Source organism: Onychostruthus taczanowskii, unplaced genomic scaffold (genome assembly GCF_017590055.1).
Source record: "Onychostruthus taczanowskii isolate IOZ18803 unplaced genomic scaffold, ASM1759005v1 scaffold7, whole genome shotgun sequence".
Classification (NCBI taxonomy): Eukaryota; Metazoa; Chordata; class Aves; order Passeriformes; family Passeridae; genus Onychostruthus; species Onychostruthus taczanowskii.
Window position 1 is genome coordinate 8,611,043 of NW_024504786.1, and position 26,732 is coordinate 8,637,774.

General features: G+C 46.8%; 1 protein-coding gene across 6 annotated transcripts in view; it reads right to left on the bottom strand.

The window, feature by feature from the left end:
* Positions 1-2,556: 2,556 nt before the first annotated feature.
* Positions 2,557-26,732, bottom strand: part of RNF220 (ring finger protein 220) — a 217,863-nt gene continuing 193,687 nt past the window's right edge. For all 6 annotated transcript variants that reach the window (XM_041421455.1, XM_041421457.1, XM_041421460.1 and 3 more), the window contains 3 exons: positions 14,206-14,314; positions 12,998-13,072; positions 2,557-5,473 (listed from right to left, as the gene is read on the bottom strand). In XM_041421455.1, the coding sequence (XP_041277389.1) occupies positions 5,402-5,473; positions 12,998-13,072; positions 14,206-14,314 (256 nt within the window). In that variant the 3' untranslated portion in view covers positions 2,557-5,401. The remainder of the gene's footprint in view (positions 5,474-12,997; positions 13,073-14,205; positions 14,315-26,732) is intronic.

Below are 26,732 nucleotides of genomic sequence, written 5' to 3' on the forward strand. Positions count from 1 at the left end.
AGTAATTCAAATTAGGCTCCCGGGTGGGAACTGACCTGTGCCCACACCTCATAAAGGTGTTTTTAAGGTGTGTGGGCTGAGGTCACATTTTCATGCATGTTGGGATACTGCAGGCATATGCATGGAGCTCTGCCATTGATGGAAAAGTGGGAATGGACGGGACAGAGCAATGCAACCCCGTGCTGCATCCCAAAAAGTGAAGGAGGGAGGCGGGTCTCCCTTGCCCGTGGGGGAGCTGGCAGAGGCGGCTGAGCAGACCCCGCGGGAGCCCCGTGCCGGGCGGGAACAGCTCCACGAGATGGCAGCAGGACCCCTCTTTCCCGCATGGAGAGATTTCTGGTCTAGGCGGCAGCTGAGCACATCCTGGCGAAGACCCCAACAGCACAGCTCAGCCCAGCGCTTCTGAGTGCCTGAGAGCATCTCCTGCAAAAGGGCTCCTCTTGGGGCAAGGAAAAAGACCAGCAAGAACTAACTCCGATGACAAAAACTGGAGATGTGAGTTAATACAGAACAACATCTCTTCCTACAGCTGCCTGCCTCTGGAATTTGTACTAGATCCCATTCCTCAGCTTTAACTGATAAAACCAAAAGTCTAGCAGCAGGAATAGCTTTCCTGCCCTTCTCACCTCAGCAGACCAGGTCATAGCACATCCTTCTCCATCACCCAGGGAAGGCTATCTGTTTTTTAAATCGATCTCTGTAATAGTGTGATCAAGCAGACCATGGTCCAACTTCTGGGAGCTCCACGTATCAGGACTCTGGAGCTCCCTTGGGTTCCCTGTAGTCGCCAAGCCCTGGGAAAGGAGCTGAGCTTAGTGCTGCTCTTCTGAAAAGGCTGGCAGGACCTCCCAGCACACAGGGCTGGGGGCTGGGGATGCAATTAGGAAACAGGACAGCACAAATGGGGGCCACAGCCACCACCTGTCTCCTAATGCCCCCGTGTCCAGCACACCCGCACAGCTCCTTCACCCAGCCTGGGCCATGAGCATTCCTCAATCCCCTTCCCTTTGAATTTGATGCCCTCCCATTTCTGCATCCTCATATGGCTGCAAGTGCACCCCAGCACCATCAGAGACAGGATATGTGGGCACGGCTGGGATGAGCAGAGGTGGGCACAGCATCCTTCAGTCACCCTCCCGAACCTACGGGGGCTGGGGCAGGGAGAGCTTGGGCAGCCCTGCCCCCGTGGAATGATGGATGAGCTGACAATAGGGTATTGATAAGGAATTAACCTTGAGCCCTTCTTGCTTCAGTGTCAATAGAGCAGGAGCCAAGTACACCCGTTTGATTGGAAATCTGTGTTTGGCCTCTGCTGCCTCTGAGCCCACTGAAGGAGAGGGACAAGAGGGAGATGTGAACTGCCCTGCTGCCCCCTCCCCAGCTGGGACCCCCCAGGTGGATCCCTCTCAGCTTCCCCAGGCCCCTGCTGCAGCAGTTGACTGTGGGCACCCAGCTCTAGTGGCTGTAGCAGCCTCTTTGCCCCCAGCCTGGCATGTGGAGGGCTGGGTACCAGGGCCCCCCTTGTTCCCTAAAGGGCCTGTGCCCATCTTGCACTGGCCTACACTCGGAGCAGTTTGTTTAATTAAGTGTTTTGCCTAATGGGATTGCCTCATTTCCATAACAAACTGGCGGGCTGTCATTAGGTGGGCTCCCTCATTCATTACTGTTAATTAGATATGGATCCCCCAGAAGGCGGCGAGGGGTGATGAACGAGGCCCCTGACACACGCTATTACACATTAGCATTTTCTCAATATATCCGATACATCACGCTCCTCCGCTTCCTAAAGATATTTTAAATAAAATATTAGCAGCCTGCTGTGGGGTAGGTGGAGAGGGAGGGGGGTTTCTGCCCTTCGCCCTGGCCTCAGGCCACCTTTGGGCTGGAAGGGGATGGGAGAGGGGCTGAGACGCTTCACTGCTCCTCTCCAGCCAAAAAAGTGGCCAAATCCCACCCTTTCCCTATCCCTGCCACAACAGATGGAAAGAGGTCCCTGACATCCATCCTTACTGCCTCCTCCCACCAGCCTGGGGACCCCCAGCACCCCTTCCCTGGGGGACACAGCCATGAGGAGGGGTTTGAAAACAGCCCATTGACCCATCTGCAAAATGTTTGTAAACCAAAAGCGTCGGCGCCAGCCGCGTGCCGGGGGGAACCCGACCTCTGCCCCCCCGGCCCAGCAGCCTCCCAGTCCCTGGGTCGGGGTAACCCTACCCTGCACTGGAGGCCCCTAATGCAGGATGTATAGATCTGTTGGGGCTGGGCGTCTCCTGCCCCCACCTAACGCAGCCGATGAGACTTCATTAGGGGGGTGTCCCCTGAGGGGTGCCCTTCGCCCTGCCCTCCTGGCTCTGTGGGGGGACCAGTTGGGGGAACCCACCCGTGGTGGGGTCTGGTGCACGTCCCAGCATCCCCCTGCATCTGTCCCTGCATCCCAAACAGGACCAGGACTCCCCTCTGGGACACTACTCACATCCAGGGGCTGCGGCGTGTGGGGGGTGTCTCTGCTGCCTCTCGCCTGCAAAAGGAAACACAGAGAAGCAGAAAGCACCCAAGAAGATTTATACTCGTTTAATTAATGTCAAATGTAGTTTACAAACGGGAGTGACAAGTACCTCTTTGTATAGTATACACTGACACACAATCATTGACACACCGGAATATCGCTTTGTGCAACTGGGATTCTTTGGGCAAAGATAGTTAACTCTGATATTTCACTTTTTTTTTTTTTTAATCATTTAAACTCATTACAGAAGAGGGGAAGTGGCAGATGCCTGTTACAAACTGGGATGCCTCTCTCCCCAGCCTTCCCCCTGCAGCTTCCCCTTTGAAAACAGGGGATGGCTTTACAATTTAAACAAAACAAATTTACCAAAAATAAACCCCAAAGCAAAGAACCAATGACTACTTACATATGGTTTTACACATACGTACATAAAGCACACGGCTGGTCCACAACACCTGCCAGAAAGGCCCTGGGAGGGAGCTAGGCTATTTCCAAGGAAGGGCTGGGTAGGGGCCTCCTACCCTCTTGCCCTTCCTGGCTGTCTCTCAACCCACCTGGCTGCACCCTCTCCGAGACCTTAACACCAGCACACTCCCAGCTGAGCCATGTGCCCTGCAAGGTTTTCTCCCTTTACAAATCCAGCTTGAGCTGTGCACGCCTGCCCTTCCCCTGCCTTGTGCTGCTGGCTGCCTGCAGTCCCCCTGTGAAGGCAAGACCCTCTGGGGTGCCCTGGCTTCCTCTGGCTCCCAGGAGCTCTGCTGGCACAGAGCAGCTGCAGCTCTCTGGTCTCAGAGGCAACACACAGATATGAGCTTGGGCACAAGGGAAACTCCCAATTAGGAATTGTCACCTTTTGATGAGATGTTTATGAAATAACAGCTCCTTCAATTTCATTTGGGTTTTTTTTTCGGTGCAGTGGGATCCTTCTGAAATCAGTCAGGAGATGCCAAGGCTGCAGCTGTTCTCTGCAAAAAAGCTCAGGGTGGGGAAGCAGTAGTGGGACTGTCACACTCCCCACACATTCTGCTTACCCAGCCCTTCCCTCTCTGGAAACACCCCAGCAGCGCTGGGCTCCCGGCTCCCAACCCCTCATCCACTGCTTTTTCCAGACTGTCTTAAAATGCCCCAGCTGTGTTGTGCTGCCAGGTGGGATCTGTTTGGAAAGGAGTGGGGCAGATGAGCTTTCCCATCTCCCTGTCTTCTGGCTGAGGGGAGCTGGCACCCCACAAGTGCCCAGGAAGCCATGGCAGGGATACAGAGTGTGGAGCTGGGAGAAGTCCCAAGGCCTTGGGAAGTGGGTCAGTATCTGTTTCTTGGATCCTGACAATAAAAGAAAGAACAAAAAAACAGGCCAGATGGCAGCTTTGGTTAAGGCTGAGGATATGGGAGACAGGGATAAGCATGAGGAACTGCAGGGGACCTCTGGATCCAGGTGAGAGTGCCACCGGGAGTGGCAAGTGGGGATGAGACAAGGCTGGCTTGGCTCTCTGCCCTAGTGCCAAAACCTCTTAGGGAAAACGCAGGCTGCAGGAAAGTGGGAGCTGGGGGAAGTGAGAGCAGGGCAGGGCTGGCTCTGCCAGGCAGCCAAGGGAACTGGCTGAGTGTCTCTAGGCAAAGCCACCAGCAGGACCATCCCGTCCCCTGCCATCCCAGTGTCCTGCCTCAGCACCATCCTGAGCAGCCCAGGCATGCTCAGCCAGGAAATGCTGCCCAAGGAGGAAAGCAAAGCCAGGCAGGGCAGGGGAAGGGGCAGTGGCCTGGAGGAGCACAGGCATCAGCTGGACCCTCGAGCAGGCACTCCCAGCCAGGGGAGGGGGCAGTGCTCTGACAGACTCCCTCCTTCCAGCTCCCCACCATTTACTCCTTCCCCAGCTGGGAAAGACAAAGGGGGCTGAGCCAGATTCCCCCTGTCCTGCCTGGCCCCCCGGTGAGGAGCTAAAAGCTGTGTCTTTCCGGGGATAACGATTCTATTATAAATAGCCCCATTAGCTACAACTAATGACAAAAATCCACCTCCTCTACTCCCCATAAGTTCTGTAAGTTATGGGCAATACTACAGCCATTACTAAAAGCTGTTAACTTCATATCTGAATGAGGAAATATACACCACAGAACATTAAACCATTTATATTATATATATGTATATATATACTTTTTTTAAACTAATGACTTTAATGCCAAAACTTTGCTGAACCAAGAAAAATATGGGTTTAATGTTCTCTGCTCATTTTTTTTTCTTCTTTAAAAAAAATACAACCCAAAGAAAAGAAAGGGAAACTTATTAGTATGTAATGTTTGAGTCTATCCCATTTATACACAACATTGTAAACATATATAATCTATATTACATGTGCTTCATTTCTGCCTGGGTGTGTTTTTTTTTTTTCTTTAAACCTTTTAGTCATCACTAGAACACCACAAAAAACCAAAACAGAACCAAACAAAAAAAAAAAATCAAACCAAAACAAATAAAAACAAAAACTGATCAAGGAACACAAGTTACAAGTTATTGAACATCTTTCTGTGAAGGGTCCCTTCCCCAGTCTCCCGGGGGCAGAGTGGTCAACAACACAGTCCAAAGGAGGGCTCACGAGCCATCCACAATGCAAAGCCAGCTCCAGGGGATGGGTGATGGGGAACACTGGTTTTAAAAAAGGGGGCTTCACAACAAAGGATTTGGTTTTGCCCACTGCAGATGCTGAAGGAGGTCTCAAACTGCGGGACCTGGCAGCTGAGGCTCCCCACTGCTCCTGTATCCTCGAGTCCATGTCTGGAGTCTCTGGTTTGTTTTTTCTTTAAATTTTAAAACGTCTTTTTTTTGTTGTGGTCGTTCTTCTCCCCCTGGGTGTGATGAGCTGAGCCGAGTAGCTGGGTCCTGCCCTCCTGCTGGGTCCTTCATAAGTAGATGCGCCGAAGGTCTCCAGGAGACGTGATGGTGTTACACTGAGGACAGAGCTTCTTGGCACCCTGCAACCAGCAGATGAGATGCACAGTGTGAGAGTGTGAAGGACATCTCTGCCCTTGGCCTGGGATTGCAGGAGCAGTAAGACCCTCCAGGCAGGGCCATGGCCTCCAACAACAAGCACAAGATGTGTGAAGGGGGAGTCCTTGCCTTCCTTGCCTGTCCTGCCAGCCCCTTGTCCTTCTCCAGTCCCTGGCATGAGGCAGCTGGACAAGCAGGAGCTCTGCAGAGGGCTGAAACCCAGAGCCAAGCTGCATCACCCAACTCAGCACCATTGTCACCACTGGTTTCCAGGGAGATCTGCTCCTTTTTGTTTCCCTTGCTCCCCTGCAGCCCTTGATGAACGAGTTCAGGTGACTGAACAGGCAGAAAATCAACCCAGCTGGAACAAGTTAAGTTTTCAGCAGGGATGACTGAGCTGGTTCATGGGGGGTTTGGACCATCCCTTTCAGGGTAGCACAATGGGACACTGCCTCATCCATCCTGCAAAAGCCTAAGAGCTGCTGGCATGAAGGAACCCTCTGTCCTGTCCTCCCTAGCTCACACAGATACTGCAGAGATGAGTCTCTTCTGCCAAGGTGAGCTGGAAACAGCAAACTGATGTGAGCTGGGGTGGGGTAATGGGTGGCCAACAGAACACTACATGAAATAAAACAAGGGCTGATGTGCCATCTATCACTGAGCCTGACAGCAAGAGGGTGTTAATAAGCCTCAGAATCGGGGTCAACCTAAGCTGGTCATCATTAGATTGGCAGATATGAAAGACAATTGATGGGAAAAATGACAGAAAGATGGCTCTGCTGCGAGGCAGCCTCCCAACTACAGCAGCGTGGGAAAGCCCTGCTCCCACTGCACGTTATTCCTTGCAGTCATGGACTTGGCACACCTGCCATTCCCTGAGCTTTGCACTTCTGAACAGTCAGGTGCCATTTGACAGCGGCTCAGCTGTTGACAGAACACATGTAGGGATCACGGGCACCTGCACCTGATCTAAACCAGTCACAACAAAGTCCTGTTGAGCTAGAGTAGAATGAAGTGTCTGTAAAAGACATCCAAAACACCCTGGGCACACCTCAGGGTGACACTCTCAGGGTCAGTGACAGGCTGGCAGCCTGAAGAAGGACAGACCACTGGTGGTCTGGATGGCACGCCCAAAGCTGGTGCTGATGCCTGTGGGCACATCCTTCCAGTTATCTGGAGCAACCACTGTGTCTGTTTAGATTTTCAGCAATCCAGGGCAGGGACCATCCCACTGTGCAATGCATCATGCAGCCCTATGCACTGGTCCACAGAGTGGATTTGGCATGCTGGGTTCTGGGAGGAGGAAGTGCAACCTGTAACTCAAAGGAAAGGCTTAAAACACTGATGAAATGGAAACTTGAGTGCACTGGACTTTAGCAGAGCCTGTTTATTTAACAGGCTTCTTTGCTTATGCTCAGTGCCTCAGCTTTGGGTCTCCAGAACTAGACACAGCAAGCTCTACTCTTCAAGTAAAAACCTGCTGCAGTGGTGAAAACATGAGAGAAAAATCTGAACATCTGCCCCTTCTGCCACTGTGGTGACATAGCAGCACTCCCAAGGGGCTCACTAATCTGGAGGCAAATGCCACGAAATATCCTGTTTCAACTGAGTCTCTGCTCAGTTTCATGTATTTCCCTTTTCCTTGGAGGCACCTGTTGCATCTAGTTGCCCTCTTGGCACCAAGTTTGTAGCTGGAGGGGGTCCCAAAGGAAGTGTCAGGGAGGTGCTGAGGAATTAATTCACAGCATGTTGTCCAAGGACAGCAGCTGGCAGCTGCCTGTTCAAGCTTTCCTGTGTGCCCTGAAAAGTAGAAGTAACTGTGCATGGGGACTTTAAGCATTCCAGATGTGACAAGTGCCCACATCTGTGTCCATGCTCTCCTTCCTAAGACAGGCTTACTGGCAAGAGGCAGCAAGGCACTGAACCAAAGCTGCAGGTGCCCACTCTAAGCACCAGCCCTCTGCACTCAGCGCACAGGGATGGCAGAACAAGCCTGATGAAAGCAAGTGCATCTTTGCTGCTCTCTTCCACAGCAAAGGTCAGGTATGCAGTTCCCTGACACTACAGGGAAAGGGAAGATGGCTGGATTTATCTTGCCAGACCTTGAGATCTCAGTCCCAGAGATCTGCTTTCTGCACCACATGCTGAAGGCTTTAGGGGGATTCACTCTCCCACTTAAGGCTGAGAGCTGCACAGGCATAGCCAAGGACAAGTTTTCAACCATGTCACAAAGCAGAACCCAACTATATGGAGGCTTGACCTATTTTCTGCAAAAGCTACATGACCACAGATTGATTTAGGGCAGCGGTGGATACTGCTTCACCTGCATGTGGGCTCATCCTTGAGCTCTGAAGCGTGGGTATGTTGAAGGGAACAATGGCATCCTGGAAACCTTCAGCAGCCTGGCCTGAACGTGGTGCAGGCTGCACGTGGCATGCTGCACCCAGTGCTCTGGGTCTCCTAATACTTTGGACACTAGGGCATGCATTTTTCTTTTATATCACATGAAACTGCCCTCCTCTGCACACATAAGCCTGTGTGGTAAATTCAGAACTAATTTCTGATTTTTTACTTTTTAGATTGAAGTTGCTCAGAACCTTGTTCCTTACATCTGACTTTTCGGTGTAGGTGTACAACATTTATCTGGACCAGTGATTAAGCTTTCCTCTCTTGTGGAGAGGCACATAGGCTTGTATACACACACACATGCTGGCACAGGCACAATGAAAAAGCGTTTGCTCCCCCACTGCTCACCTGCCAGCTGGGGTTACTAAACTTTTCCCTTGAAATAAAAATGCTGTGGAATAATAAGTCCCACCTGTCGGCCATTTCTTTTTCTTTTTTTTTTCCAGGTCCTTCTGCTCCTTTCATCATAGCTACATGGAAAAGCCTTGATGTGTTATAGCTGTGTGTGCTGGAGTAAAGGCCACCTCAGCTTTTCCATTATAAACCCTAGTTTTGAGGGGTTTATAAAACTCTGCTGCAAGAAGTTTGCTCCAGGGCTGTACAAAGCAAAGAAATGGGGCTGGAACCAGGATGGAGTTTATTTTTTCTCCTCCTTTCTTAATTAAAATTTGGCAAGTGATTGATCCACAATACAGGCTAATCACTTGGGGTAGTAGTTTGAAAAATGCATTAACGAGAGCTGAGATGTTGAAAAGTCGTTAGGGCTTACATGGTGCCAGGAAGGATTGGAGTAGTTTGTCTTAAAACTGACTCTTAAAAAAAATGGTATGATGTCTGCTACAAATTGGCTAAAGCAAGGAAACTCACAAGGAAGGATTTAGGCACTTCCTGCTGTCCCGTGGGTCTAAAAATGGGCAATTTCCAAGAGGAACACGCTACCAGGCACAGAGAATAAAGAGACAAAGAAACAGAGCGGGCAAAGAAAGTAAAATCGAAGCAGAGAGATGACAGGAGGGACCCAAACCAAGAGCCAGCTCCTTGTCAGGAAAGGAACTGAATGCCAAGATCCAATTCTCAACCAAGGTGTCAGCCTCCTCTCCCACCCATGCCTCCACACAAGTGTGGGGCTTCTTCTCTGCAGATGCAATTCCCAGAGAAACAGTGGGACCTCCACTGCCACTGTGGGGTACCCTCCACCTGTCAGGTAATGGGGTTAAACCACCAGGATAACAACTTCTTTCAACAAGCCTCCTCAAAGGGTGGAGCTCACCCTCCACCCTCAGTTCTGGTTGCTGGAGGCCAGAACTGAAGAATGCTAATTAATAACCAGAGAGAGAGAACATCATGAAGGCTCAAGTGCAGCATCCATGCAGCTGCTGCCTCAGGAGGTCCCTATATGTTGCTGAAGCACTGAGGAATCACCCAGAGGGGCTGCTCTCTATCTGTGCTGTTTTGTACAAAACCACTCTGGCCCACATGGCATATATGGCACTAGAGCCTAGAAAGAGTGGCAAGGCTAAGGATGGAGTAATTACCAAAGATATAAATGTGTCAACTGCAGAGCACACGTATATATTGATGGATCCCCTGGAAGCATTTTGAGATGAAGAAGGCTTTTTAGAAGTGATTTTTTCCTGCTCTTGTAGTTGTCATTTTCAAATAAGCCCAAGACAGGCAGGCACAAGCCTGAAGTCAGCAAATACATGTGGGAAATGCTGGATCTGGCTTGTACAGGTGATGGGAGAAACTCAGTAAACTGCATTTGTTCAAATAAACCTGTCCTCTTTCAGCCCAACAACAACAAGAAACAACAGCCTGTCTTAGTTTCCAGCTCCATTTACTTGTAAAGAAGGATACCAGGGACTGGGAAATCACACAACTACAGTTCAGAGGAACATCAAGAACTTGCTGACCCATTCCTTGGACAAGATCACCTCAACCTGAATTACTGCTAACAGACACACATCAACCCTGTTCTCACAAACTTCCAAGGATGGGGGCTCCAAACCTCCCCAGCAGATCACTGCAGCAGATGACAATCTCTTCTGCTAGAGAACTCTCCTCAGGAGAAGGAAAATACAAATCTCATCCACTATTAGCTGTAGGGTCCCCCTCAGTTAATGGGGAAGGGGGAGACTGGGCAGACTCTTACAGAGGGAGATTCATCCCCTACCACCCCATGACTTGGGCTGCAGTCCAATAACCAGCTGAGGTTGGACACCCACCATGAGGACTGTCAACATTCAGGGAAAGGAACTCCACCTGCTGCTGTCCAGGCTAAGTCTTGCTCCTGCAACACCATTTCCTCTCCTGTCTTTGAAGAACCTACATGTTTCCAGGCTTTCCAAAAGGGATCACAGGTAAATCACTCAATGATTTTGGTTCTCTTAAGGCATCTCCAGGGTCCCTTTCTGCAACCCCAGCCTTTGCTTCAGAGATGGAGTCTCCTCTGGTCAATGTTTCAACTCCTGAACTTGCAACCTGTTGACATGCTGAGCTCCAGTGTAAGTATACCTAAGCTAGAGAGTTCAGCAATTATTTGTAGAGTTAGTGATTAAAAGTCTCTTCCTTGCCTTTACCAACAGAACAGGTATAATTTGGGATTGAACATCAAGAGCCAAAATTCCAAAAATTTTATTTTCATGAAGTGTAAGCATTTTAAGATCCAATCCTTATCAGTACCCTAAACACTATCAGGTCAGATGCTCACATGATTGTAATACCGTATCCTAGAAAATGTTTAAACCTTAGGTCCATAGGCACATGTGAGCATCACATTTCACCCTGTCTTCAATACCCTGCAGAGGTTCAGAAGTGCTGCCAGGCGCTCTGAGCCTTCAGTTCCAGGGCCCAGCTCAGTACATGATCCTTGCTCTCTCAGGCACACTCACACTCTAAGTTAATATCAGATCTTGGCTGGGCATGTAGGCACAGGCACAGAGGAGAAAGGGGACTTCTCACCAGCGTGGATGGCAGATCTCCAGATTGTTCAAAAGGGGCCGGAAGCCTGACACAACCTGCCTGCTCCAACTCCTATTAACTCCAACAAATTGTTTATTGCACAACAGAAGAAAAACGCTGCCCCTCTCCCCCAGCCAAGTCTTTCCATGTGTGCTGCACGCGCAGGCTCCCTCCTCCCAGCCCACTGGGGAGCCAGCTTTATACCCAGGGAAAGGTAACGGCAGCGATTATTACACACACTATCCCACAGCTCCTCGCTTGTTAAAAAAAACAAGAGTCTCTTTTGTGCCCGAAATAAAAGGAGATACCTTAATTAGAACAATGCAGGTTGGTAAGCATTAAACACTGAGCCCAGCTGCTGTATGCCATTAAATTCATAAAAAAGGAGGGGGGAAGGAGGGCAGTCTTAACGAGATTACACACATTGACTTTGATCAAGACACAAAAGCACCAAGGCGTTCCAGGGTTTTTATTGCTGTCTTCAGGCTACATTTTAATGGTTACATTAGAAACATGCGAACACAGGCTGGGAGATTTTTTTGAGATGGGAAAGGGAGTGCAAGCATGCCTTGTGAAAAGGCCTGGTTTAATAAATTGGGGGCTGCAGGGAGAGGCTAGGACTGGGGAACACATGAGTAGTCACTTATTAATTGCTTCCCCTATGCAAGTGCCAAGTCCTGACATGATATCTTGCTGGACTACTCCCATCCCGCCTGCCTGGTCAGCAGAAGAGCCATGTGCAGATCATACAAAGCCAGATTCATCACCACCTTTCTCACAGAGCTCTGGGAGGAGATGGTTACCCCTCTGCAAGGGAAATGTTAATCCCTCAGCACCTGGAGTGACTTTCCCTGTTCTCATGAGAGGCTGTGACTGCTGAACATGACAAAAAGGGACCTGACTGAAGTTGAACTAAGTTGCTGCTGAGCCTAAGAACAAACTGAAATTAGTGCCACAGATTTAGAACATGACTTGAGGCTGGTGGGAAGAGGAGAGGACAAAGACTTCAGAGTAAAGAAAATGAAGAGGAAATCAGTGTTTTATCCTGTTCTTGTAGCACCACTGAAAGACAAGATTACTCCTCACTGAGCAAAAGTGGCAGAGCACATATTCATCCAGACACCTCACAGCAACATACCCACATATGTGTCTTTTATAAGATGCTGCTAAAATGTTTACAAAAGCTTGTATAATGTAAATAGTGACAGGGTGTAGCTGAAGAGCTATAAAATACAGCCCAAGGGATAGCCAAGTTATTGAGTTGCTATTAGTACTCAAGCCCACAGGCACATCACCATCGTGGTGACTTTTCTTGAACAAGACTTTTAAAAGGCAGGATTTAAAGGAGCATGATCAGCTTAATCGCAATTCCAAGCACACAATGTGTTTTATAAAGTAGAGTAATGCCTTCCAGGAACAAGTTTTTAGGAGTGCCATTCCTTCACATTTTTTGCAATCCAACACTGTATCATCTTGCTAACAGAAGAACTAGAAAGCACAATTGACTATTTTCCACTCCCCAGCCTGAACAAAATGAAAGCTTGAAAATCAGCTGCAGAGGGGATGTTGTAAAGCCCACGGTTTTAACGTAGCAAAAGAAAACACTACTGGGTCACCTATTCAATGTTCAAGGTAGTTCCCAATCTTGTAAACAGAATGGCATATGCTTGAAAATTCCAAATAACCTAAAAAATATAGATTCACATTATAAAAGCTCCCTTGCATATCCTCTCCCCTGAAGATGATTCCCTTTGCTTCAGGGGAATATTATGTTTCCCAGAAGCTACCCATTCCATGAAATCTCAGTGGATTTGGCCTCCATTCTCACAGCTTTACCTCTCTGCATGGATGCCCCACAGGAAATTACTGAAAGGCAAGGTAGTCCCTGGCACAGAGCTCTGCCCACAGCAGCAGGGGAAAAAGCAAGGGGCAGGACAGAGCTTGGGTCACAATGACTCAAACAACCATGTCAAAGCTAGAGTGAGATGTTAAACAGCCAGGCTTGGGAAACCTGCAAGCACAGCACTCAAATTGTTTAAAATAAAGCAAAAAGCACCCTCCCCTGAGGCAATCTAGAATAAAGTATCTGAGAAGAGTGGAAAAAGGCTGTAAGTCAACAAGAAAGCAGTCAAGAGCCTCACCAGAGTCCGCAGCCAGCATTCTTCACAGTGCACATGCCAGCACTGAATAGAAGTCAGGGGCATTGTGTAGGAGTCCTGAGGAAAAGAAGCAAACATATTATTTCCATAGCAGTGATCTAGTGATTCTTCACATGCACCCCCAGCAAAATGCCCTTCTTTGTGGGTAACACTGCCTTGTATTTTGTTAAAGAAGTTGATTACAAGAACCAACTTGTATAATATGTAAGTTGTATTTTTGTAATGTTTGTATAGAAGTGGCAGAAAGTCTCCTTCAATCCCTTTTCTTGACTTCCCAGAACTCCTGTTGGAAGCCCATAATCCACTCAAGTGATGACCTAGCTCAGCAGAGTTATCACAAAAGCATCTGAAGTTGCTCTGGCCACCTGCCATTATTCTCATCAGAAAGGTCACCAGATCATTTGAAAACCAGTGACAGGGTAAGATCAACCCTTATCACAACTCAGCTCTGCAGAGCAGTGTAACTACATCCCAGGAACACTGCTGCTATTTCAGCAGACATACCTGCTCAAGTATCTATCTTCTATAGTTGCTAACAAACCTCTGGAAACCAGCAGCTAGCTGTTGTCCTTTCTGTGGGATGAGTGACAAGGTCTGCACTCCCACACCTCCAAGTTGCGTGCTGGCTGGGAGAGAAGCCCTTGCATCAAGCTGCAGTTGCAGAGGGAGCTCTCTACCAAGCAGAATGTTCTGTCCCCAGCAGAACACAAACCCAACAGGAGATGCAGAGCCCTGCAGGCTTGGACCATCAGAGGGAGCTGCTGCCCTTCCTGAGGAAGGCCACAGCATCACCACAGAGCACACAGGACACTGGCAACTTTTATATGCTCAGGCAACATCTCTGTTCCCAAATCAGAGAAGGTGAGCCTCAGATCACAGATTCTGCTCTCCCCTGTGTACCTAAATTTGCACATCCAGGAAAAGGATGCTGGTATCTGGGAGTTTTCTACAGGAAGGCAGAAAGTCTCCTGAAGCTGGGCCCTTCTTGATCCTGATATAGAGCGACAGCTACAAATACCAGTGAAACAATGTAATTCATACAGAAATTTGAGTTGTTAAGACCTTAATTTGGAAGGCTAATTGGTGATGAGTTCCCCCAGTCCGCCGGAAAAAGGAGAAAAGCTTCTCCCCTCCTCGGCACAGATACCAAGACATTTCTGATTCATTACCACGAGTGGAGTGCTACTCACCATGCAAATGAGACATTTATAGCGGTCCCCACGGGAAAGCTGCCTTTCTAACTCACGGACACGAGCCTTTAACGCTTCAAATGTTGTCACTGCGGAGTCTTCTGTAATTCTGCAAAAGATGATGAAGAGTGAACATCACTGAGCACACAAGACTGTTAAGAGTTTGGGGGGAAAAAGGATCCCACAATAGGTACTACACAGCACCGTATTTCAAACTAATACATCCAACTTGGGTTAAAAAAGAACTCCCGAAAAGCCTAGTGTGAATTCTTTAAAGTGTCTTTCTAAACACTTCCAAACACATCACAAAAGAACACAACCAGTGCTGGAGGTGCCAGCTTCATACAGAGCAAGACACAGATATTTAAAGAATAGATATTTTTGTTGGGGTTTTTTGTTTGTTTTCTGTCTTTTTTCTTGTCTCCCTTAAGAGATTACTTAGCACCACATGCTTGAGACAAAGTTCTGTATATTGCTTTAAAGCTGCTGATATAACTTTTTGTTGGCAATAGGAGCTGTTCTTCCCCTTAGAGAATGGAGGCCTTTGCTGGCCATCAGCCTCGTGAAATGCAAAATCAGCTCATTACACAGGATCAACACAATGGCTTATATTAATGAAAGCCCCAGCTTTTTGATTCTAATACTGAAAGAACGGAGAAACCAAAAGCACTGGACACGGTGCCAACAGGGTGGCTATAAAGGCAGCTTTACAATCTCAGCTTTCCCATTTCCTAGGGTCATTTTTGATGGGCAGCATTATCTCTTTTGTCACAGAGGCACAGTGCTGAGGCCAGGCAAGTGTATTTTCATGGTTCTGCAAGGCTGGTGAAAAGAGCAACTTACCAACCTAAAAGCAAGGGCAGACAGCAATGCTTAGCAAATGAAATGCAGGGAGCATTACAGACAAGGATGCGTCACTCCAGCACGCTGCAAAATCCGATTTCTACACAGTGCAGCCACAGGGAGGGGCCCTCAAGTATTCCCCAGAAAAGATTTAGAGAACTGACATAAAGGCTCCCACTTTCTTGAATAGAAACAAAATCAACAATTTTCACATGTGTCAGTGAATTTCTGGCATCTCCAAGCAGATTCCAGCTCAGAAGACTCTGAAGAGCATCTCGACACCAGAAGCTGCATCATCAATCACAAGATAACCCACAGCGGCACCTATGTCTTCTACCTTTTTAGAGGATGATTCATCAACAGGTGGCTAAAGCACAGGTCTAGTGGAATTACTACAACCAGTAAAGTGAGCTGCAATCTCAGCACTCTCGCTGCAGGCAGGCACTCACTCCTTTGTTCATTAGTCACTTGTCGCTAGCACGCAGGGAGGGACTTGGGGTATCTCCCACAAGCTGATTCTGACGGCTTTTCCCAAGGCTTTGGTAACAGAACTAGTCAAAGAGATCTTGGGTGATTTTCCTAATTATGACACTTCAGAAGAAAGCGAAGCTGCTGGAATGTATACGGTTAACTACCAGTGCTACAAAGCTCCTTCAGCTCCGCTCCCGCCTTTGTAGGGATGAGACACGCTCTGCATGAGCTCACTGAGATCTTCATCAGAAGGAAATTCATTGCAAGTGACAGCTGCCAGCAAATGGTAACAATTTTAAAACTGCAAAAAAGGTAAAGAAATACAAACGTCACATGATAGCCTAGTGGGTGAGGACTGTCTGGGGACAGGGACACTGTGGATTCAAGTCTTGGAATCCATAAATATTCTTTGGAGCAAGATAAAAGAGTTTCAGTAGGAGACAGTCCTCCCTGCTGTGAAAACACCCACTTGCTCCTGCTCGTTGGTATAAATTATTACCATATCCCAGCTTGAGTTCTCACCCTCAAGAAAGAGTTGCTAGCATTTTCAAAGAAAGTCTAGAAAGGTGTTAGTTTTGTCCAAGGAAGAAATAGATTTATTTATTTATAGCTTGAAGATTATTGTTGGCTGAGAAAATTGTTTCTCTTCCAGTCTGGCCCACCGTTGAACTGATGCTGGCTGAACACTGCAGCTGAATTTGACTTCATGGAGTCCATTTCTCCTTCTGCATGCACAAGGGAACTGGAGGTGTAAAGGCAGTGAGTGACTCCTACCCAAAGCAGGTGGCAAGCAGAACCTCAGCCCTTGCTAAATTCTCCTTTTACCATCTGTGGAGCTACCTGTCCTCCTCAGATGGGTGGGCAACTCAAAAAGGAAAGGGAAAAGTTGATTTTTTGAGCAGATACAAACAAATGCCCATTCATCTCCAGTCCTAGCCCAGTAACAGTCAAAACTTGAAAAAGAAAAATTTGCCACTGCAACAACTAGAGAAGATAGAAAATGGTTTGTTTATAGAAATCTAAACAGCTGACCCCCATTGGCCAATTTTGGAAAGTCTCTGAGATAATCGCACCTGTCCAGTAATAAACGAATGAATCAGAAAAGGAGGCTGAATAGAGGTATAAGCAATAATGCTCAGAGGCTGCCTGATACAATGGCCAATCAATAGGAGGGCTGTAGATCAGGGTGCTAGTTAGCTGGAAAATTACCACACCGCTGCGTGCGTCACGCTGTAGGGATCCTGGACAATCAATGTGGGAGGTATTGATTTAGTTATTATCACTTCATACGCTCCAGACATTGTTAAATATACATTTATTAACAAGACTGGGGTGCATTGGTAAGAGAGGGAGCTTTAGCCACTGTGATACCTCCCAGTACTGATCAAAGCCCAGCTATGACCGAATTTAAACTCCATGTTCTCCCCGCCAAGCAAGTTCACAGGACAAATCCTGATGCACAGCACAGGGCTGAAGACACAGCTCCTACTGCACATGAGATATAGGAGTTTTGGCCGTAAGTGAACACTTTGCACTTGAGATTTCAGGAAAACCTCTTGGAGCAGCAGCAACAAGGGACGTGGCAGCCAAGGGTCAACCCAAAGTGAGCGATAATTGCATGGTTGCTTCGGAAAAGCTGGAGGAAATGAGGTCAAGGGAAATAGGGAGAACATTAGTAAATAAAGGAAACTGAAACTACCTCCAGGGATGGAATAAAGACGAGAGTCACTTCCCATGTGTCTGGCTCCCGTGGTGGCCAGCGCACTTGGGACACATGCCATTCCATTTAGTGTCACTTTACCGTTAACCTGCCGCTTGTATCCTAAAGATAAGCATCGCTTAGGAGCAACTCTTCCTGCAGCAGCAATCTTGGGAATTCCCTCAGGATTCCCTCTTGTGTGTGCACCTTGTGTCTGCTTGCCAGGACACAGCTGGGAGCAGCCTTGGGCAGAATTTTTACAGGGTAACGCCAGGGTGGAGTGAGGGTCAGAAAGCCAAGTGCCATGGACAGGGGAAGGCTGTGTACAAGCTACCCTGCCAAGTGAGGCAGAGGGAATTACGGAGAAGGAATTGGCTCTCTGCTTTGCCTTGACCTCATGTTGGATGCAGGAGGACTCTTAACAATTTTGCGCCTCAGCGCTCTGATTTGACGTGTTTGGATAACGTCATTTATCAGCCTCCAGGGAGACCTGCTGAGCACAACTGCTGCCAAGAGCTATACCTTGAGCCCCAGAGCTCATGCTTCTCCAGCAGGTGTGAGAGGCCTCCCCAACACCTGAACTGTCCTCCCTGGCTGAGGACGTATCAAGAGGGCACCTCCATCGTGGAGTAGAGACTCGCTGTGACACCACACACACACAGGGGAGCCTGAGTGAGAATGTTTATACCAGAGCAAAAACAGGAAGGGAGGGCTCCTTGTGGAAGAAGCTGGGTCCTGTACTTCTCCCTGGACTTTGTGGCTAAGTTTTCCACACCTTGGCAGTCACAGCTGAGGATGGTGGGTATCACGAAGCAAATCTGAGACTGGGCAGACAGCATGTGGTAATTTTCAGTCTTTGTGCCCAATGCATATTTTTGCACTACTCCTAGCATTTTCCCCTGAGCACTGAAAATAAGAACATTTTCTTTCTCTGAGAAATCCCTGCTTTGTTCAGGTACAAGCCAGAAGAAGTGCACAGAAACACAATGGAAGAGGAAAAAGGACCTAGTGTAGCTTTGAGCAGCAATCGCCTCCTGAGAAATCTCCCCCAGGAAATGGACACCCCTCTCTTTGCTAAAAAAAACTTAACCCAAACACTGGTTATTTGTTAAACATTAGCATGCGTGTGATCTTTGTTTCTCCAAATTAAATCGAGCAATTCCTACCCGCTGTCCCAGTGGGCAATCACAAGCAATTCCGTTAATTAAATTATCTCTGATTCTGCAGCTCTGGAATCTCTCAATTGACTAAGTCTGTGCTTTATCATCAACAAAATACTGGACCAAAAAGGAAACAAAAAAATGCTGATGTCAGTGTCATTGGCTTTGGTTAACCCTTCCCAGCTGGTATTAAGGGCTGCTCAAGAAAATGCTGTACTGGAGCAAGCCCAAGAGTGAGAGCCTTGTACCACAGATACCAGTAGCAGCTGTTCACTTGTGTTTCCTTTCCACTGTACATAAAAACACAAACACCACGCTGTCCCTTGCATCCAGCATCCTGCCTATTTGAGCCACAGAAAGATGCAAACTGTTAGCTGCTGAACAATCAGAAAAACACCTACAAGAAGCCCCTGCGAATACCCCATCCACATCTTATCCAGATCGCATTTGATGTATCCTGCTGTTGAGGAGTCTCCATAAAACATTCCCCTTTGGTTCATTTCAACTGGATATAAATTTTCCTTTCTTCATAAATGGCTACACTGTACACAGCATTCCATAAATTTTTACAATTCCACTGTTTGTATGTACCTTGTAAAAAACACTTAGCACTGATTAAATGCACCACCAATAAAATTTCATGGGCTACTTTTGACACTTGATATTTTGACCTTCTCTCTTCCTCATACATTTATTTTTGCTTTCCTCTGCCTGTAAACACAGACTGTCAGAGAGGAAAATCTACAGTACCACTGACATACCTGAAAGTGATGTATTTATTTTTAAACAAAGCCTTTATCCTCCCTCGTCCAAAGTGGAGGACCCAGCAGAACATACATGCCACCTCCCTGCACCAGGGGCAGAGGTCATGTCACTAGCAGCTTACATATCATAAATATTAGAAACAGACTGGTCGATGCTTTGACGGCAAAGTCAAGCTAAAGTAAGATTCCAGGAGCAGAGAAATTGCCCCAGGCCATATCCAGCCTCAGCTGTAGATGACAATTGTCACAACCACTACTACACTGCAGGAGACAAAGCCTGCTGCAGTCCTTGCTTTGTGGGGCACAAATCTTCAACACTTGATAAAAGGACCCCAACATCAGTGCACAATCATGCAACTGCAAGCCTACTCTCATAGCCAATTTACATCTGGGTGAGAGGGCAACTCTTTCAGAGAAGAAACCCTGTTTTATTAGCCTGTAACATGCTGTGCACAGCTCTGTGACACCCAGGAGCACTGCAGAATGGCAGAGCACAGTGATGCTGTCTCAACTCTCACTCATACAATGTCTTACACACAACTCCCTCACTACCTCAGTTTCAAACACTAACTATAAACACTCCTGTGTTTCTTGGGATAAGAATTGCTTTCATTTTCAACCTGATGAAATAATCTGCCACCACTTTCAATTCAGCAAGCATCATCTGCAGCAAGTATGAGAGCTAAAGATACAGGGAGTTTATTTTGGCAGATGTGGGTGAGCAGCACTGAAGTCAATGGGAGATCCACAGACTGAAAGGACTTTTACACTTACTGGAGTGCAAGAAGGTAACACAAAGCTGAAAAAGCCCCTTTGCTACTAACAAGCAAAACACTTAAACTGACAGGTAAGTTTTCAAAAAGAAAAGTGACAGGTGGCTTTAAAAGAAAACAGATACAGCTCAGGCATTTTCAGTATCTTAAAGTCTCTGGAAGAAGCCCAGCATCAGGCACTGGTGGCAGATTGACTGTGAATCACCCCACAACATGTGGGCTACCAGACTGGCACAACGTACTGAGATTTTATTTCACTAGATGAGCTGGTTATAGCAGAAGGGGTTTGCATGCCTTGATGTAGAAAACTGCCCAGCAAAGCTGTTTACAGAAAGCCATGTCAAATCACACCAAGTGAAGTTTAGACCCTCTAAAGGGTCTGCAAGACTGCCAATGCTAAAAGCAAATCTCTTGGCAAGACATCAACGTTTTAGGAGTTGGCTTCCCCTTTATTTAGCTAAAAATCTCATTTATTGGGTTTATTTGTTTTTAGACTAACCTCCTTTAAAAAGGCTGACTTATAATCCTGTAAAACGTTGTCACAAGTATTGAGAAAATTGGCAAGGATGCTAATTTATTGTCCTCTAGGAAAAAAAAGCCCTCTTTCCTTGATTAATGTATGTTTTTGTATTGTAAGATATTAAAGAATGTTGCTTCACCTGTGATTATAGAGAATAGTTTACTCTGGCAAAGTGCCCTGGCTTCTGGTTGCCAAGTTATGAATAATGCAATGTTCCCCATTCTAATTTCCGTGTTCTAAGTTGTGAATTTGGAGCAGGGTGCATGCAAGAGCACACACACACGACTCCGAGGTGCTCTCAGTCACGGGCTCCTCTATTTTATACTTGCTTGCACAACTTGTTAATACTGGCATTTGCTTGCCAAATTCAGAGTTTGCTTCTGACTAATTTCATCTTGATGCAAACCAAAAATGTTGTCTCTTTTTTTCCCCACAGAGGAATTATTTCTCTTACACTTGCATGCACCGTCGCAATACCACTGAGGGGAGCTTACCACTGCAACAAGGCGTTTTAAGCTGCATTTAGTAGGGACTTGGGTAAAGATTCCCTGAAGAATTTAATGACAGAAGAATTAATTTTGCTTTCACATCTTCCCCGCCTCCATAACACAGAACCCAACAATGTCTTTACAGAAGCGGGAAGTAAATTCAGGCGCTGGCTCTTTCTGTTCCCTTTTTTTGGCCCATGTTTTGCCGGGACACATGTGCCCAGCCCCAATCAAAACAGAGACAGATGGCACCGCTGATCATTCAGAATAGAAGGAGCCTCGGAGTCAGCATGTTTAGATGCATTTGTAGGGCTATGCAGTATCCACTGGCCACTGGGACTGATTTAAAAAGGCAGCGAGTGAAAGTCTGAGCTTGCGCCAAAATTTTAAATGTGCCATTTGAGCAATTATGGTTCGACATGAAAGCTGGGAGAAAGAATGCATAGGTCATTCTGATTAGATTTAGAGACTATGTTCCCTGTTCCAAAGAGAAAATAAATGCAATCCCATTGCTTTACTGGAGCAGCTTTGGTGATAAAGAAAAAAGCCATACTATGGAAAAATGGTTTGCTGCAGCAAGGTTTTGTAGAGGCAGTACAGGCTGAGTCAGATAATGATTCTCTAAACAATGTTCCTAAAGAGAAATAATTACTCATCTAATGTGTTAATATCTCGATTCACTTTTCAAACATATCCTTCATCCTGGAGACCCCAAGTGTATTTCTAACAGATCTGTGAAAGTGCATTTTGGATCTTAATACAAGCCAGGGCCACAAAAGACAGGAGGCGGAAATGGAAAATGCAGCTCCTCTCCTTGCTGAGGCACGCAGGCTAAGGGTTCCAGCCTAAGGACACTTGCCTCCATCCACAAGTAAACATGTTTGGATTATGACCAAGCTCCATGTATAGCTAGGCAGGTCTATTTTTCTACTGGAAGACTTATGGCAGCTGTAACTTGTCATCTTACTATGGCCTGGAGCTGGTCTGGGGTTATTGGTAGCTTTGGTTGGATGATCAGGGCACAAAATTATAAAACAGCCATGAAATGAAAGAGGAATAGCAAATTCCTAGGGCTGAAAGTTGCTCAGAAGGTTGGACATGCAGCTGAGTCTTGCAGCCAGCCTCTGTGAGCAATTAAATAAATGTCTTCTACTCCCATGGCCCCCATCCAAATGCCTGAAATAAACAGGAAATATCTATGCTACTACAGCAGCACTTGGATTCATCTATGGCCTTTTAAGGGCTTTACTGTGGAGGTGATATGCTTTCCAGAACCTCCATTCATGACTGCTGATTGGAGGCACCCAAGGGCAGTGCGATAACACATCCTCCAGACAGCTTCCTACAACTGCCGCTGCCGCCCCAGAACTTTTACACTGTTGCTGTTTCCTTTACTGGGAAAGAAAGGATCAGAATTAGCATCATTTAAAGTAATCGTGCCTTCAAAAAGAAACAGGAGGCTATTAAAGGAGGCCAGGGCACATTAGTATCATGTAACCAATTGTGGTCCCAGAGCTAGGAAAGGAAACCATCAGCGCAGTGGAAGGACAGGTCATGAGCTGGCTATCTGAGGGAAAAGCAGGAATACTTATGCAACTGTGTGGGAAACAGCAGCTTTTTGCAGACAAAATAATCAAAAATGAAGAAAGAAGATAATGGAGAAACAGGATGAAGTGCCTGTAGCAGTGGGGTGAAAGGTTAGGAAAAGCATTGACACTGAAGTGAGGACAAAAAATCAACACGGATATTAAACTACTTTAATTATATTACTTGCTATTACTTTGCTTCTGTAAAGGCAGTGCTGGGTTCTGTGTTACAGAGGCAAAGGAGATATGAAAGCACAATGAATTCTTCCGTCACTGAATTCCTTCGGAAATCTTTACCAAGCTCCAACTAAATGTGACTTAACACTCCTCCTTGCAGCAGAAAGCACCCCTCAGTGGTCCTGAAACTGTGCATAAAAGTGTAAGAGAAATAATTACCCCCTCTACAGTTGTCCCAGACATGGTTTAATGAGAGCTAGCAAAACTGGTCCTTTTTAAAGTACTATTTCGTATTTATACATACTAACTGTAGCCTAAGAAATGCATAAACTACCAAGAGCTGTAATTACAACCATCCTGTTGTCATACAGCAGCTGGCACAACACAAACACTTACTGAGTCCTGCCACAACAGCTAGTGAGTGCCAAGGAAAGCAGTAGCCCTGTCACCATCAGCAAACAGCTGGCTTGTGCAGCCAGGGCTGCCCTTCAGCAGATGCAGGAGAGAGACAGCAAACCAGCAGAAGATAGGGCACAACATGATCCCTTTTCTGCTCTTCAAAGGAACATTTTCATTCAAACAGGGAGTGCAGCCTACATAAAGATAATTGTTACTTTTCTCTTGAGAGCATCTGGGCATCACACAAACATTTCTTAAAAAAAATAGTATCAGTCCCTGCCTCTTAATTCTTGCAGCATAGCTAAGGGATGTGAATAAACAGTCACATCCTCAAAGTATTTTCAGAAGGAACATGGCAAGATCCACAATGCTCCATCAGAGACAACGTTAAACAAAGCAGGCTAATTTTAGGGACAAGTCCTCTCTCTGACAAGCTGCTCACACATCTAAGGGCAGAATTCATCTGCTAGAAGGCAGCTGTTTGTGTTTTATAAGCTAAAGTTTCTCTTACCTATGGAATAACTCCAATATTTCACAGGGAATCATCATCCATCTAACTGAAGTACCCTCTAACAGACCATCAGCCTCATATCCCCTTTGAAATAGCACAGCTGAGCACTTGCTGGGCCACGATTTATTTTTTACCTTCTAAGACATCTTGGTAACTCTATAGCTCAATAGTGACAGTCGAATTTCACACTGCGATAGCCCCCCATCGATTTTTCATTCCCAGGAAGCAACTCTACAAATTAAAGTTAACAGCATTTCTGAAACTACAAAAAGAAAAAAGAAAGGAAGGGGCAGGCAAAGAGACATAAATTGCAAGATGCTTAAACCACACCCCCAATGTAGGGGTAAATAAAATTCCATCCTGGATTTTTCACCAATTATGCAGGGATGCAGAACCTACTGCCCCTAAAGCCAGCACACCCCTTGGGCTTGCAGATGCTTCAGCTTTAAAACATCACAGGTTCAAAAGAAGTAAGAGTCTCTTCCCATATGAAGATGTCAAAATCTATAGAAAACTGCCTCAAGGCATGAAATTAGACCACACCTCTGGACAACACGGCACTAAACAGATACCACCTACCCCCAGGTCTGAGCTTGTACAGTCACAGCCTGCCTGGCTGAGCTTTGTTAACCACTGGCCAGTGAAGAACAGGACACTGATACAATTTCAGTTTGCACAGTGGTTATAATGTTTGAGACCATTATTGGTACATGCAACTTCTCTACAGCAGTTAAAAGAGGGAGCAGAATAAAGAAACACAGCCAAGCACTTTGCTCTCCACTGTCACATCCCAGAGGAAGAAGTAATGCCAAAGTCTCACTTCATAAAGAAATGAAGCATCTTTCTCCATACCCTTTCAGCACTGAACGCCAGTATACAGTAAAAATACAGTATTACATCCTACTGAATTACTGAAAAGGAGTAAAACCTAATAAAGATAAAAATCTGGACACAAGCAGCACAGCCCAGCAGCTCTTTCTCAGCCTTTGACAATCCCACACTTCAGTTCAGTGTCCTCAATCCTCTCCCAAGTTCACGTGGGCTGTTCTAGTACTGAACTCACCAGCAGCATAATGTTCTCGGCTTAGCAGAGCACAAAGGGTTAGTTCATTTATGACTCAAGTTAATTTTTTAATTCTGTCTTTGCTATGAGATGTTCTTGTCTCCCATCAAAGCCTATTAATGTTGTGACACTGTGGGGAAGGGCTGGGCAGCACTTATCGTATGGTGTGAATTCTCAACAGCTTCTGTTTTCTCTGACATACCAGCTTCAGCTGGTATGAAAGGGCTCCTTCCCTTTCAGGCCTCTGCTAATCCTCTGGCTTCACACTCTGCTCCTGCCTGGACGGGTCTGCCTGGGAGCAGGGTCTTCCCAACAGACACGGCTACCTCCCTGACTGCTCTCACATGCCTGTCTCTTTGCACAAGGACCCCAATCTAAACTTTGTTTAATTTTAACTGATGCTCCTCCTTGTGCTGATGTGCCAGAGCTGCTCCAGAGCCAACATTTCAAAACAGCTGGATTGGAAAGTGGTGAGGTGGGGGAGAAGGGGAAGAAAGAAGAGACTGGAGAAATAAAACAAATACAATTGCTTTTTGTCTCTAAAACCCTCTTTTTAACCCAACAAGCGTCTCATCCAATGAAGCATGATAAGCATGAGTGTTATATAAAGAAGATAATTATAAAGGGATTTAATGCTTGGCAGGCTTGTACTGCAAGGTTCAGAGCAGAGGTAGCATACTCACTTAAACAGCCTTGTGTCCGGGTTTGCTATTATGCGGGCAGCGTGGCTGGGGCCAAGCAGAATCAGAAACAAGATTTGTTTAAAAAAGAAAAAAAGAAAAAAAAAAAAAAGAAAAAAAAAAGGAAAAAGCACAGCCCCCTTCCCAGCGAGGATGGCAGTTTCAGTCCCACCTCCTTCCACTTCTGTCCCATCCCTGATTAATGATGTTGTCTGCCTGATTTATGACCCACCCCAACAGATTAGAGTTTCCCTCTTCAACCTCCCCCCTTTCACCCCTCCCAGAAGGCACAGCCACACTCCGTTGGAAATATTAGAGAATTATTAAATAAACATTCATACGTCATGTCTCTTCCCATACTGAGCTCATCGTAGTCAATGCTCAGCGGCCGGGCCCTGTTTGCTTTGGGGCTGACACCAAACAGCTGGAGTGATTCATGGAGAGGCTGGCTACAATGCTCTGTGCCATACATCATGCTCGCAGCGCTCCCTGCCCCGGCGGAGATAAACTGATCAACCACAACGGGCTGGAATGAATTTATGACAACACAAAATTGAGGAAAACAAATGGGAGGTGACCCAGTGGGCCACTAACCCAGACTCTCTCGCTGGCCTGCAATCTAGTCTTGTAGCAGAAAGCAAAATTGAACATTGGCACTCTGAATTAAGATGCTGGCTTTTAACCCCGGGGAACCTTGGTTTCAAAATGGCACCAGACCCTCACAAGGCAGGGAGAAAGACTTTTTGTGGGGAAGGTGCTTTTTGCAGCTCTCTGTGAGCAGCACTTCTGCTGAGAGTCCGACGTCAGCGGAGGCCATCAGGGAGCGTGGCTGGGCAATTAGGGACCAGCCGCTCTCTGAGCAAAGCTGCATCTCAAGCTGAGGTAAAGGAGCATTGCACCGGCTGAGCTTTGCCTTGGCAATGGCTGGGGTCTTCAGCAGACAGGCAGGGCTCAGATAGTGTGATGCTCCTTCATCTCTCCCCAAGAGCCTTCAGCACCCCAGTGCCTCTTCCAGACACCTCACACTGGCAAGATTAAAAACAACTCAGCACTGAGACACCTCACAGTGTTGGGAAGGAGAGCTGGGACCAGCACCCATGTTTCCCACTACCCCTGGCTGCCACCTGAAGTTCAACATTACACAAAATGAGATCAACTTGTCCAAGTTACTGATGATCTGGCACAGCACAAGGAGCAGAGCAACAAACACAGAATTACCCCAAACCCCATGTAGCTGTTCTACATGCAAGAGACTCGCCCACAAAACCCTACGTTTAGATTAATTTAAACCTGCTCAGTTGAAAAAATTCAGCTGCATGCCAAAAGAACTGCTCACTGTACTGTATTAATGGATTAAAAACCAAACAAAACTACACTACTCTCTTTGCCTGGA